This window comes from Ahaetulla prasina, chromosome 5 (assembly GCF_028640845.1).
Source record: "Ahaetulla prasina isolate Xishuangbanna chromosome 5, ASM2864084v1, whole genome shotgun sequence".
NCBI lineage: Eukaryota > Metazoa > Chordata > Lepidosauria > Squamata > Colubridae > Ahaetulla > Ahaetulla prasina.
The window spans coordinates 39832133-39846334 of NC_080543.1; the positions used below are offsets into that span (position 1 = coordinate 39832133).

At 40.6% G+C, this 14202-nt stretch overlaps 1 protein-coding gene across 1 annotated transcript in view; it reads right to left on the bottom strand.

Annotated features, from left to right (window-relative positions):
* Positions 1 to 1239: 1239 nt before the first annotated feature.
* Positions 1240 to 14202, bottom strand: part of PROS1 (protein S) — a 39917-nt gene continuing 26954 nt past the window's right edge. Inside the window, exons 11-15 of the mRNA XM_058186161.1 lie at positions 13518 to 13685; positions 6564 to 6732; positions 5192 to 5343; positions 3931 to 4147; positions 1240 to 1663 (exon numbers count right to left, since the gene is read on the bottom strand). Of these exons, the coding sequence (XP_058042144.1) occupies positions 1482 to 1663; positions 3931 to 4147; positions 5192 to 5343; positions 6564 to 6732; positions 13518 to 13685 (888 nt within the window). The 3' untranslated portion in view covers positions 1240 to 1481. The remainder of the gene's footprint in view (positions 1664 to 3930; positions 4148 to 5191; positions 5344 to 6563; positions 6733 to 13517; positions 13686 to 14202) is intronic.

Genomic DNA, 14202 nt, shown 5'->3' on the forward strand with positions numbered 1-14202 from the left:
ATGTTTGCAACAGCTCCTCTTGGTTTTATTTTATTTTCTTTTATCAATTTTTAGTATCCCCATTGGATCCTTTTTATTTAAATAATATTTTTTGGAGGCGATAACAGCAATACACCATAACAGAGACAAAGTTTTGGTTGCTGAGGACTAATAAGGCATGGGGAAAAGAAAGAAGCACCATGGCACCAGCCCAGGATCTCTCCACATGTGAAGAATGCAAAACAACCAAAAATGGAGGAGCACTTTGCTGGCAAGAGATTTGTAAGTAAAACTATCCCCCCCCTCCATTTCCAACAATCTTGAGAAGTTAGAATGGGACCTGCAAAGAGATCTGACAAAACAGCAGATACTAGATTTTCCCTATCTGTGGGGAGGGGAGCAAAATGACAGCCAGCTGTTTTAACAAACGAGTACAGCTACAGCCAGTATGGAGACTGCGATAAAGACTAAAAAGGTTAACAACAAACTAATTCAGAGTGTGGAGAGCTTACCATGGGAGAATACAACAGGGTTTATGGCAAAGCAATGCCTTCTCACAACGCAAACGGTTGTAGTTGTTTAACAAAAGCTGCTGTAACTAAAAGCTTATATAGCCGTGATGGTGAACCTGTGGCACACAAAGCTGTCTCTCCGGGCATGCGAGCCATCACCCATTGCTCTTCCAGATTCTGGCACGCTGGCCAGCTGGTCTTCACATGCGCGGCAGTGCCAGAAAGCAGAAGAGCAGCTGCCCGGTATGCATACGTGTGCCAGAAAAATGATCTTCTGGTTTCTGGCACATGCATGAGCACTGGCCATCTGGTCTTCCGGTTCCTGGCATGCATGTATGCACAAAGACCAGGTGTGCACCAGAAACCATAAGATCATCTTCCCGGCACACGCATGAGCACCAGGCGGCTGGTCTTCTGGTTTTCAGCACGTGTGCATGCTCCCGTTCTGGTACGCAGTGCCAAAAAGGTTCACCAATGGTTATATTGAGATTAGATCTATTTAATATAATAAATTAAGAGCCATATTTGTTTGAACAAATGCTTTGTTCTTTTTGTTTCTTTGTCAGTTTCACTATTGCAAATTTAAGAAAATGGGTGTTCATCAAGAGTTTGTATCCTATCCTGCCCTATCCTACCCTACCTTCCCTATTCTATCCTTTTCAAAGGATCAAAGTATCTTAATTGTGTTCCTTAGAAAAAATGAAATATCCTATTTTTATAACCAGAATACACAAATCAAGTGCAAATAGATGTTTTCAGTTTTTATTCTTCCAAAACGCATGTAAAATACAAAATATGATAACTAAAAAACTAAAAATCTTGAAATGACATCAGCAATGCTATCCTGATGGGAGGTTAACCTTGGTTCTGTCCATTCATGTTGGACATATATTTGAAATGTATATGTTCAGACAACAGATTATTGGACATAAAACAGCATTTACAGTTCAATCCATTTTGTGTAGAACAACCAGAGGTTTTCTGTAGATTTTAAAAATCAGAAGGGTAATCCATGACTTCGGGTCTTGGTTGCAACAGTAGTGGGCAAGAATGGGATCTAATGTCATTGTGTTTGGAAATGGCTTCATCCAAATCCATCTCTCTATCGTTAATTTCCACCTCCATGCAGCCATTGTAAAAAACTGTGACTGGAGTTGCCTCAACTGGAACATCTGAATAAATCACAGAATAGTTAATACTAATTCACACATTAAAAAACAAGTTAACAGGATAAAAATGTTTACATAAAAATCAAATTTGATATGTGAGTCAAATCCAGTTTTTATGAAAGGATTTTGTAATCATTTTAGTACAATTATCATCTCAGTAATAAAACTGATCTCAAAACATTCTTGATATCACATTGTGATTTTACCTCAGAAATAGAGAATCTATATTTCTGATTAACTCTCACAGTTAATGGTATTGGTAATGTACTTACTAATTTGATAGAACAATAGAATTGTTACTACTGATTCCTACTTATAAATCTGAGATATTGCAGTATCTAAATAGGAGATCATGCTGTAGATTTATTATTCATACTTTTATACCGCCCTATCTCCCTAGGGACTCAGGGCGGTGTACAGCCATATAAAAACACATAAATATACAAAGTAAAACATTAATCTAAAAAACTTATTATATAGGCCGAATATTTAAAATAGAAATATAAATAATAAAACCCGATTTAAAACCCAAATTTAAAATTTAAACACTTAAAATTTAAAAAATCTAGTCCAGTCCTGCGCAAATAAATAGATGTGTCTTAAGCTCGCGGCGGAAGGTTCGAAGGTCAGGAAGTTGACGAAGTCCTGGGGGAAGCTCGTTCCAGAGGGTGGGAGCCCCCACAGAAAAGGCCCTTTCCCTGGGCGTCGCCAGTCGGCACTGCCTGGCCGACGGCACCCTGAGGAGTCCCTCCCTGTGCAAGCGCACGGGCCGGTGGGAGGCATTCGGTGGTAGCAGACGGTCCCGTAAGTAACCCGGCCCTATGCCATGGAGCGCTTTGAAGATCATTACCAAAACCTTGAAGCGCACCTGGAAAACCACAGGCAGCCAGTGCAGTCTGCGCAGGAGAGGTGTTACATAGGAGCCACGAGGGGCTCCCTCTATCACCCGCGCAGCCGCATTCTGAACTACCTGGAGTCTCCGGGTGCTCCTCAAGGGGAGCCCCATGTAGAGAGCATTGCAGTAGTCCAGACGAGATGTCACGAGAGCATGAGTGACCGTGCATAAGGCATCCCGGTCTAGAAAGGGACGCAACTGGCGAACCAGGCGAACCTAGTGAAAAGCTCTCCTGGAGACAGCCGTCAAATGATCTTCAAAAGACAGCGGTCCATCCAGGAGGATGCCCAAGTTGCGTACCCTCTCCATTGGGGCCAATGACTCGCCCCCAACAGTCAGCCGCGGCTGCAGCTGACTGTACCGGGATGCCGGCATCCACAGCCACTCCGTCTTGGAGGGATTGAGCTTGAGCCTGTTTCTCCCCATCCAGACCCGTACGGCTTCCAGACACCAGGACAACACCTCGATAGCTTCGTTGGGGTGGTCCGGTGTGGAAAAGTACAGCTGAGTGTCGTCAGCGTACAGCTGGTACCTCACATCGATGGGTATGTTTCTTAATTAGTTTAGAAATTCAACCTAAGAAATCAAATAGGTTCTTCTCTTTAGATAAACCCTTTATAAATGGGTTGTAGAAAACCCAAAATGTGGCTGTGTTAGTGAAGCTTCACTCTCTGATAATGTATTATAATTATTAGCTCATCTTTCCATTGACACAAACTATTAAACTTTGTGGAAGGAATAATTTCTTTTAATAAGAACCACTAAGTATTGCAACACACAGTGTGAAATCCATGCCTTATGTTGAACCAACTCAGTCTACTATTTCTTAATTGATTTTCCCATGGCTAAGCTGAGTTATACACACAATTAAATATCTTTATTGTCTAGGTGAAAAACTGAAATTTTATCATTTCAAGGCTGATTTTTATGCATTTTTCAGAATTTCATGGAAAACCACCCCACCATAGTTGATGAGTGTTAGAATGGATTCTTTTAAAGCTTGCCTTCTTCACATGTATAGAAGACTGTAATTCTATATGCATTTACTGAAAGTTAATTATTTATTTATTTATTTATTTTGTAGAGTACATATTAGATAACATATATAAATATAAGTATGAATTTAATACATAAAATGAATACAATTAAAGGGAACATTAGGACAGGGACGGTAGGCACCCTGGTGCTCTTATGCACGCCCCTTACAGACCTCTTAGGAATGGGGTGAGGTCAATAGTAGATAGTCTTTGGTTAAAGTTTTTGGGGTTTGGGGATGAGACCACAGAGTCTGGTAGTGCATTCCAGGCATTAACAACTCTGTTACTGAAGTCATATTTTCTGCAATCGAGAAAATTAAAATAAGAACAAGACTTACCAGGAATACCCCCTAGGTAGGTATCAACAGATTCATTAATTGCTTCTTCAAGGACTGAGAGCTGGTGTCCTGAATAGGTGATAACTGAATGCGAATCATCTGTAAGTTCAAGCTGTTGTCTACTTATCTTGAGTCTGAGTTGCACTCTTTTTGAGGTACACAAACTTCTTGACTCTAAGTGAGCAACGATGACATTCTGAATAGATACAATGATTTCCTGGGATTCAGAAACAAAATAAGAGGGGGATAATCAATTTCAATTTCTATTTCATTTTTCCATACCCAGAAAAGCTTTAAAAGTCTATTTAATTAATGCAATAGTGTCACCAAATAATGCAGAAAATGCATTTCAATTAAGTGACAAGAATAAATACTAGAAATATGAATATTTAAATACTAGTGAAAATAATTCAATGAATGTAAGTTTCATAGCCGAATAAATCAACATCTTTCTTAGTAGCATTTCAATAAATCATAATTAAATATAAATTTACAATGTTTGCAGTCCTGATCTCTTGTTTTAACATTTAGCACCAAATTTTTCAAACTATTTTCTAAATGTAAACAAAATCATTTCTGGCATTAAGAACCATGTTTCCAGAAATATATATCATCTTACAGAAGATGGCTTACTTTTTTAATCAGAAGCATTCATTGTCTTACTAAAAAATCAAGATGGCAGAAAGATCAAAGTCCTGTCTAATTTGTTGCATGCATGCATGCAGTCACATTTTACAAGACGGCCATATAAATATGATACATAAATAAATAAATGCCAGGACTTCAAATTGTGCTGCTGAAACTGCCACCTTAACTTTTTTACCTCCATCCTGCAGTCACTGCTTCTTTTAATTATCTTTTCATGAAAATTCTGCACAGTAAAGGCATAAACCAGAAAAAGATTTCTTTATAGAGATTCACAGATTTATTTCAAACAAGGAATTGCCCTATGGACATTTTGAATGATGTGACTAGGGAGAGGGGGGAGGGAATGAGAAATTTATCTCCGTGTCCCTGGGGTTGGTGAAAAAGATTAATTTATGCTTGTCAAAATCAAACTAATTATGCACACATCTAAACATAATTACCTCTCAATATCTTTTCTCGCGTAAGCTAGGGAAAATTCTATTGAACATGGGTGGCATCAAATTGTCATGGCAAAGGGACTAAAAAGTTTCCAATTATTTTTCCCTGTGTCATGGAGGTACTAGATACCTAGATTCTAGACATCAGACATGCATGTAGTGGGAGCAAAGAGTACCTGTACATTTGTTAAGTTGGAATCCACAACAGATAAAGCAAGAGGAACTGTTTCACCTGAAACCAAGGCAAATATTACTCCAATGCCTGTGGATGGACGGATAGCCATTGCCACATTTATTAACGAATCATCTGCGTTGCTTGAGATATTACCTGTTTTATTTTAAAATAAACCAGAAAGTAAGAGAAAGGAATGTATCAGCCAGTTACAAAATAATGATTTATTCTCAACTTTCCTACCTGCAAAAAACCTTTTGAAACAGATTATTTTACTCATTCCATGAAACATATATTTTTAAAAAAATGTTCTGTAACACTACTTATAAGATTTTTTTCCCCGAAAAGCCACTTTATGTATTTTTCTATCCTGATCAAACTGATAAGCAGACTCAACATAACTCTTGAAATATTTCTGTAATTTGCCAGCTCGTATATTTGCAATATTTGCAGAAAAGAGGTGCTCCATCATAAGCAGCTTTCATCCAATAACCTGGATAGATATAGTAGATTCATAACTACCACAAAGCTAAGGATTCTAGAGAAAGTCTATCTTGTTGCTAAGAGTCAACCGTGGGACATAATAAGTCAAACAATCAGTTAATGAACCTAAGAGAGCAAGGACCAGGAAAAGTGTCTGGTCCATGGCTGCTCCAGTCTCCAGTCCATGTAAAATGGTACTTTCCCTATTAATATAAGAAAAAAGCAAAAACAGCCCACTTCATCAGGCTTATTTTGACAAATATGTTTTGCCATACTGTATATTTAACAGTTTTATGATCTTACGATTGTGATTATATAAGTATTTATGTATATATACCCATACCGTATTTTTCAGAGTATAAGACGCACCATTTTCCCCAAAAAAGGGGGTGAAAATCTGGGTGCATCATATTCTGAATGTAGCCCCACCCAGCTTTTCAAATGGAGGTTTCAGAGACTGAAAAAAACATCAGAAACGAAGCTTCAGAAAAGAAGCCCCCAAACAGAGCTTCAGAAAAGAAGCTCCCAGAGGCTTTTTTTCTGAAGCTGTTTCGGAGGCTTTCAGAGGCATAAAAAAAAAAAGGTTTTTCTGAAACGGAGTTTCAAAAGTTTCAGAGGCAGAAAAAGGGTAAAAAAAGCAAGGCACAGAGCTCACAACCAAATTTGTTGCTAAAATTCACCTCTGGGAACAACTGACTGGGAGTATTCTGAGAGGCCGATCTACCTGCTAATCTGCTTTTTCTTATTTTCCATCCCAAAAGCTAAGTTGCGTATTATATTCCAGTGCGTCTTATACTCCAAAAAATATGGTATATAAATAAGCATACACCAATAGTATCCAGATTTTATGACTGGGGGATAGCATATAACTTGTGTTAAACAAGCAAGCTTACTGTAGCTAATGTGAAACTTTGCCATGCCAGTGCCAGGATAGTAAGATCCCTTTCCAACATTTATTAAACAATGTTTGCTTTGCTTCTCTTGAATTAAGTCTTTTACACCAGAGGTTCCTTGATTTAACAAGTTCCAACCACGAATACACCCATCCAAACGGGGATTAATCTGTAAAAAAAAATTATAGAACTGATTACGTCATTCCAGGAATATTATCTGAGACTGAAATTTGCACTGGATTTGATGATACCATTTGACTTTACAATATTGACAAGATAGGTGTAAATATACACAACATTACACAAGTTCAGAGTAGAGATGCCATACTGGGAATCTACTTAAATATCTATGCTATTGTCTACTGTATTTCTTTCTCTTCAGCTCATACTCTATTAGTTCATCATTTTTACAAATTTCCAAAAGATAATTAGCATTCATTAGCTACAAAAGATAACAAGGAATTTCTCTGAATGAGTAGTTTCCTAGGAAGAACAAATCATCTCTTAGGTAGCTATGCAGAAAACAATGCTAGTTTCAGGGGGGGAAGTCATTTTTTTGTAGATACAGGTAGTTCTCACTTGCCAAATGTTAATTTTTTTTTTTTACATTTATATCCCGCCCTTCTCCAAAGACTCAGGGCGGCTTACAGTGTGTAAGGCAATAGTCTCATTCTATTTGTATATTTACAAAGTCAACTTATTGCCCCCCCAACAATCTGGGTCCTCATTTTACCTACCTTATAAAGGATGGAAGGCTGAGTCAACCTTGGGCCTGGTGGGATTCGAGCCTGCAGTAATTGCAGGCTGCTGTGCTTTAATAACAGGCTATCTTACAGCCTGAGCCACCACGGCCCTAATTGGGATTAGGAACTCCATCACTAACCAAAATGATCATAAGGAGTGACATTATGTGATCACACCGACTTACAATGGCAGTTCTTGCAGTTCCAATCACTGTCATTAGCCAAATCCCGCACATGATTGCCATTTGTGACCTTCTGCCTGCTTTCCTAGCGACTTTGCTTATCAGAAGCTGGCAATGAAAGTCACAAAGGATGATCATGAGACTTCAAGATGCTGCAATGTCATAAGTACCCAAATGGCAATCACGTATTCACAGAGATGCTACAATAGACACAAGTACAAGTAGTTAAGAACCCATTGTAACCTAGGTTATTGAACAAATAGAAGATATACAAGGAAATATTGTATCATAAAATTATGCAATGTTGTAGTAAAAAGTTAGTAAGCCATTTTGCCAAGCTATCTATCTGGAATATTTAAAACATTTGCTAAAGAAGTGTGTTGTGCTTTCAGAGTTGTGAAACATTTCTTTCAGATGTTTTGCACTGCCTTTTTAAAGTAACTATTCCGGCATATTATAAATAATCTGTGCCCTAGCAGGTTACATTTTTAACTGTTTTCATAGATTTTTCATTGATTTAATCTAATTCATTAATTTATTAAAGAGTGACACACTAACACAAAGCAATGTTAAAAAGGTTTCCATAAATGTATTTCTATCTTCGCATAATGAAACCCTAAGTTTTGTTTGTTTTCATGACATCAAATAATGTGACCAACACTGAAATATAGATTGAAGTATCACTTACTAAGGTGACAACAGCTGTCAATGTATGCTTAAAGTTCTGATGATCTAAAATTACATATAACAATCTCTTTTGCTGATCAGGTTTTATTCTAACCTTTGGGGATATAATTCTCAGAAGGGTCACTTATTTTCCTGGTTTAGGATTCCATAAAGCCATGTTTCAATATTTTCCATGTACACCATTTGTTCACTGAGGAACAACTAAGTCCCACAAAAATTTGGAATATGAAAATACATGATTAGACTCTAAGGGAAGGGACATAGAGAATTACTTTCAGTGTAACACTTGCAAACATAACTGACAGCTGGGATCAAACATTTCTTTTTGCTGAAAGCTAGATATGATTTCTACATGCCAGGCAAATAGCCAACTAATGATTAGTTAGAATTTATGTGTACAGCATTTCTCAGTCTTTTGTAGAACTTGAAAATGCCCAAATTTTTTGTATGAAAAAAATATGAAAATGAATTATCTTTAGGTTAAAAATGTTGCAAAGCAGATAGATCAGAAGATACCCTTGAGTTTTCAACATGGCTACATTTTCAAAATAGCAATAATGGAATCTCATAAGTAATATATTCAAACTTATTTATATTTACACTCTTATTTCAGGCCGGATTAAACTATTAGTAATCTTTTCTGCCATTTCATTCTGTTACTAACAACTCTGCCCTTAATTTTCTTCATTGAAGTAGAAAGCATATAGTTTTCTTCTCTGCAATGGCACTTTTCATGGTAGAGCACGGGTGTCCAAACTTTTTTGAGTGAGGGCCAAATACAGAAAAATAAGCAAAGGCCCGGGCCACCGGGGGGGGGGGGGGATGGGTGTGGCTTATTTTGGGGTGTGGCTTGGTGGTCATGTGACTGGTGGGCGTGGCTAACTGCTCATGTGACTGAGTGGATGTGGCTATGGGCATAGAAACTACTCAGAGGGCTAAAAAAAGTAATTTTTGACCAGTCCTCACACTTATGACCATCCTCACATTTATGCCCATTGCAGCATTTTTAACAACCATATCACTCATTTCACAACTGCTTCTCTTCACCACAGTTACAAGATAGGGTGCAAAATGTAAAGATAGTTGTACGTGTGAGGACCAGTCAAAAGTGTGAGAACCTGTCAGAAATCACTTTTTTCAGCCGTCTGGGTAGTCCCTATGCACAGTTTAGGCTTAAGTATACTATATGTGTGTGAGTTATATATATGTGCATGTGTATCTCTATGTTTGTGTACTTGTGTGTTTGTGTTATGTTGATTTTTAATGTAATATTTTTAAATATAATTATTCAGAAAGGCATGCGGCTGGACAACAAACAGTATATAAGCCTAGTAAATTCATGTGTGGCCCGGGCCACACACAAGAGGTGACATATTGACACATGATTACTGTGTGTATTTCTAACTCGCCTATAATGTGAAGAACATTGCTCTCAGTGGGAGCAGTGATGCTGTCCTTTGGATTGAAGGATGGCTGGGATGTCAGGAGAAAGTTTGGTGGTTGAGACACGAAGGACTTCACAGAGATGGCTATCAGTCATTCTGGATCTCAGTCTGCTTTTGTTCTGATTTAACAGAGAAAATGTTTGTTCACATATGTATGTTGAGCCGAACAGGCTCATCATTCTTTTTGCATGGCGTCTCATCAGAGGAAACTTGGCATGATCCAAATTCTGATAGAAGTCAGGGAGGGAGAGAAGCTGATGTTGACTCTTCAGAGAATCATCACATTGCATTTCAATCAGTTCTAACTGCAGACTCTCCTCCACTTCTTCTGCATCCACCAGGAAGGGGGTCGAGAACAGCTTGATTTGTTTTCAATGACAGAAAAATCTTGAAAACGCTGGTTGAATTCTGTCACGAGAGATGTAATTACAGAAACATATTTCTCCTTTTTAGCAGAAAGGTCTGCCTTTGGAAAAGCAGACTTGATTTCAGACAGCGAGGGAAGTGTACAGCATTAAAGCTTCATAGTTGTGTCTCAAACAGGCGGAGCTTTACACAGAAGGCTTTCATGTGCGCATACAGGTGTGATACCAGCTGTTCTTTGCCTTGTAGGTTCTTGTTCAGTGTATTCAGATGATGAGTAAGATCAACTAAAAATGCCAGGTCTGCCAGCCACAGAGGGTCACTCAGTTCATGAAGAGGTCGGTCCTTCTCTTTCAAAAAATTGTCGATTTCTGATCTCAGCGAATAAAACCGCTGCAGCACAGAGCCACGGCTGAGCCAGCGCACATCAGAGTGGTAGAGTACATCCCCGTATTCAGCATCCATGTCAGATAAGAAAGCTTGAAATTCCCTGTGGTACAGTCCTCTAGCTCGAATTATGTTGACAGTTTTTACAACAGTGTTCATCACATCGCCCAGCTGCACAGTCTTGGCACACAGTGCTTCTTGGTGGATTATACAGTGCATCCTAACAGCCTCACCTCCGCTCTCTTTTACCTTGATGCACACCATGGATGCCATTCCTTTGCGCTCACCCGTCATGGCCGGAGCTCCATCCGTTGTTACTCCACAGAGCTTGTCCCATTTAAGCCCCATCTTTTCAACTGCCTCTGACACAGCGTCAAAAATATTTCCACCTGTCGTTGTGCCTTTTAGGCTCATCATATCAAGCAGCTCCTCCGTACAGCAAAAATTATCATCGACTCGCAAAAATTAAAAGCTGTGCGGTGTCTGTGGCGTCTGTGCTCTCATCGCATGCTATCGAGTAAAAATCAAAAGCACAAGCTTTTTCTCAGCTGAAGTTTCAGGTTAGCTGACAAGTCCTCGATTCTCCGCACCACTGTATTTCTGGATAAGGTCACGTTGTTGAAATCCTGCACTTTTTCCGGGCACATTACTTCTGTGACTTTGATGAGGCACTGCTTTATGAAATCACCGTCTGAGAACGGTTTGCCATGCTGGGCAATAAGTTTTGCGACTTCATAGCTTGCTGCTGTGGCGTTTTCCTGTATTTTGTTAGCACGAAATAAAAACTGTTGTTGAGCTTGCAGGCTAGCTGCCATTTGCTTGAATTTCTGTGCTCGTTTGGCACCTGTGTACGATGCGTAGCTCTGATGCTTGGTCTCATAGTGCCGATGGACATTATACTCTTTCATCACGGCAACATCTTCATTGCAAATCAAACAGACACACTTTCCGTTGATTTCTTTAAAGAAATATTCATTTTCCCACCGTGTTTGAAATCTTCTACACTCACTTGCTATCTTGCGTTTCTTGTGCTGCCATTTCTGGTGACTCGTGGTAAATAGACTATATCAGAGGCCTGAAAACCTGGGACATTACAATACAGATGGATACAGTCAGTCTACTAAAAAGCAACAATATGTGGATATCATCTTCATTTAAGGGGGGAAAATGTTTCATATTCATTCATCTTGTTGGTGTCAAACTTGGTCCCTTAAGACTTGTGGACTTCAACTCCCAGAGTCCTCAGCCAGCAAAGCTGGCTGAGGAACTCTGGGAACTGAAGTCCACAAGTCTTAAAGAGACCAAGTTTGACACCCTGATCTTGGCTTTTGTTTTGTATTTGGTATGAACTTGAAACTCCTTCGTTATTCCCTGCCCAAGGGGTGGAGGCGCGAGGAGCCCCACCAGGCGGCCCGAGGAAGGCTAGGACAGAGCTGCTGGGCCGGGCACGGCCACCAGCCTCTTTCGCGCTTGCCGCCGCCCCCCCCCCCTCCCTTCGTTATTCCCTGCCCGAGGAAGGCGAGGACAGAGCTGCTGGGCCGGGCACGCCAGCAGCCTCTTCGCTTGCCGCCGCCTCCCCTCCCTTCGTTATTCCTGCCCGAGGAAGGCGAGACAGAGCTGCTGGGCCGGGCACGCCAGCAGCCTCTTCGCGCTTGCCGCCGCCTCCCCTCCCTTCGTTATTCCCTGCCCGAGGAAGGCGAGACAGAGCTGCTGGGCCGGGCACGCCAGCAGCCTCTTCGCGCTTGCCGCCGCCTCCTCTGCCCCTCCTTCATTATTCCCTGCCCGAGAAGGCGAGGACAGAGCTGCTGGGCCGGGCACGGCCAGCAGCCTCTTCGCTTGCCGCCGCCTCCCCCTCCTTCGTTATTCCCTGCCCGAGGAAGGCGAGACAGAGCTGCTGGGCGGGCACGGCCAGCAGCCTCTTCGCGCTTGCCGCCTCCTCTGCCCCTCCTTCATTATTCCCTGCCCGAGGAAGGCGAGGACAGAGCTGCTGGGCCGGGCACGCCAGCAGCCTCTTCGCTTGCCGCCGCCTCCTCCCTTCGTTATTCCTGCCCGAGGAAGGCGAGGACAGAACCCTCCTCACCTGTTTCTCGATGGCGGCCCGAGGAAGGCGAGGGTAGAACTGCTGGGGGCAGGCACGGCCAGCAGCCTCTTCGCGCTTGCCGCCGCCTCCTCTGCCCCTCCTTCATTATTCCCGCCCATGGGAGGAGCGAGCCGCAGCTTAAAAGGGCCATTTTAAATTATACTTCCAGAATTTGCTGCGGGCCAAAAAAAACTGACCCGCGGGCCGCAGTTGGCCCGCGGGCCGTAGTTTGGACACCCCTGTGGTAGAGTGTCTTTATAAAGAGATATCAAGGGTTTTTTTTTTCTAATAGCAAACATCCTTATTGTCTTTTTACAGCTATCTCACCGAATGCTTAAAACTGAAGCTCCTTCTTCCAACTATAATTTACTTCCAAATTACTGCAGGACAGATGCTATTCTAGCTCATGAAAATGCATCGGTAATTTCAGTAGAAGTGCTAGTAAAAAGAAAAAGAAAAAAAAGAACCGTTTTTGAAACTACAGTACTCAATAGGATATTCTTCAAATTTTATTACTTCAGGACAGATCACTGCACTCCTATTTATGCATGGAATAATAGACAATACAAGGTTTTTCAAGGGTTTTTTCATCATTTTTGAACTCTGATCCTGCTTGGAGGCAACTGACCCTCAAATAGGTGTATATATTTAATATGTGTAGGGTTATGTGTGTAAATGTGTGCATTTCACCACATTATTGCCTTTTCTCAGCCTTTCATAGTCCTGGGTTCTCTAGAAGTGTTGTGGCCGTGATCTCCTATAAGATCATAGCCTCCTCTTTTCCTCCTCCTCCTCTTTTCTCGGATAAAATAGTCATGCTATTCAAGAATTCAAGAAATTATAATCAACACTTTGTGAGAACATTAGATTAACAAAACTCTAAAAAATAGGTATAGATTAGTATTACATTCTTAGTCTAAAAATAAATTCCTAAACTTGATATTATACAATATACACATATCTCTATGAGAACAATGACAGTTTTAAAGGGAAAGAAAATCCAAACATTAATTGCTATACCTAAATTTACTGCAATATGATGCCCCAACAAATGCTACAAAAATTACCAATTTAATGAGACTGTTGTCCATTCTGCGAGGGAGTCCCGCAATGTACACTTTTGTGTCCAAAAAGCCATTGGAAAGCTTGAAAAGAGGTCTTGGGTTATTGATGTTCATCACTGCTTCTTTTGCTATTTTCACACTGATGCTATGCTCTAGTTCTTCCACAGAGATCTAAATATAAAAAATGGTATAAGAAGTGAATAAATGCTGAAAATCTGTTTCAATCCAGCAACAATGATCAGTGGTTAAATTCAATTTTACATGGCTTTGTGAGTGTGGCAGGGGAAGATTACTGAAAAATCCCCATTCCCTCCCCACTTCTGGGGGAAGGATATTCCAAAATCTCCATTCTCACCCCACTCTGGGGCCAACCAGAGATGGTATTTGCTGGTTCTCCGAACTACTCAAAATTTCCACTACCGGTTTTCCATAACCTGTCAGAACCTGCTGGATTTCACCCCTGCACGATGTGTGTGTGCAGTAAGATCCTGATTTGGTTGAACAGAGTCACATAACTAAGACATTTGCTAAAAATATGAGTGGTGCGGTGGCCCAGAGGTGGAACTCTTGCCTCACAATCAGGAAGCTGTGAGTTTGATCCTAGGTAGAGGCTGATACTTCTCTCTCTGGGCACAATGAGAATTTATCTGCTAAAACAAGCTCCGTACTGTGACAGGAAAGGCATCCG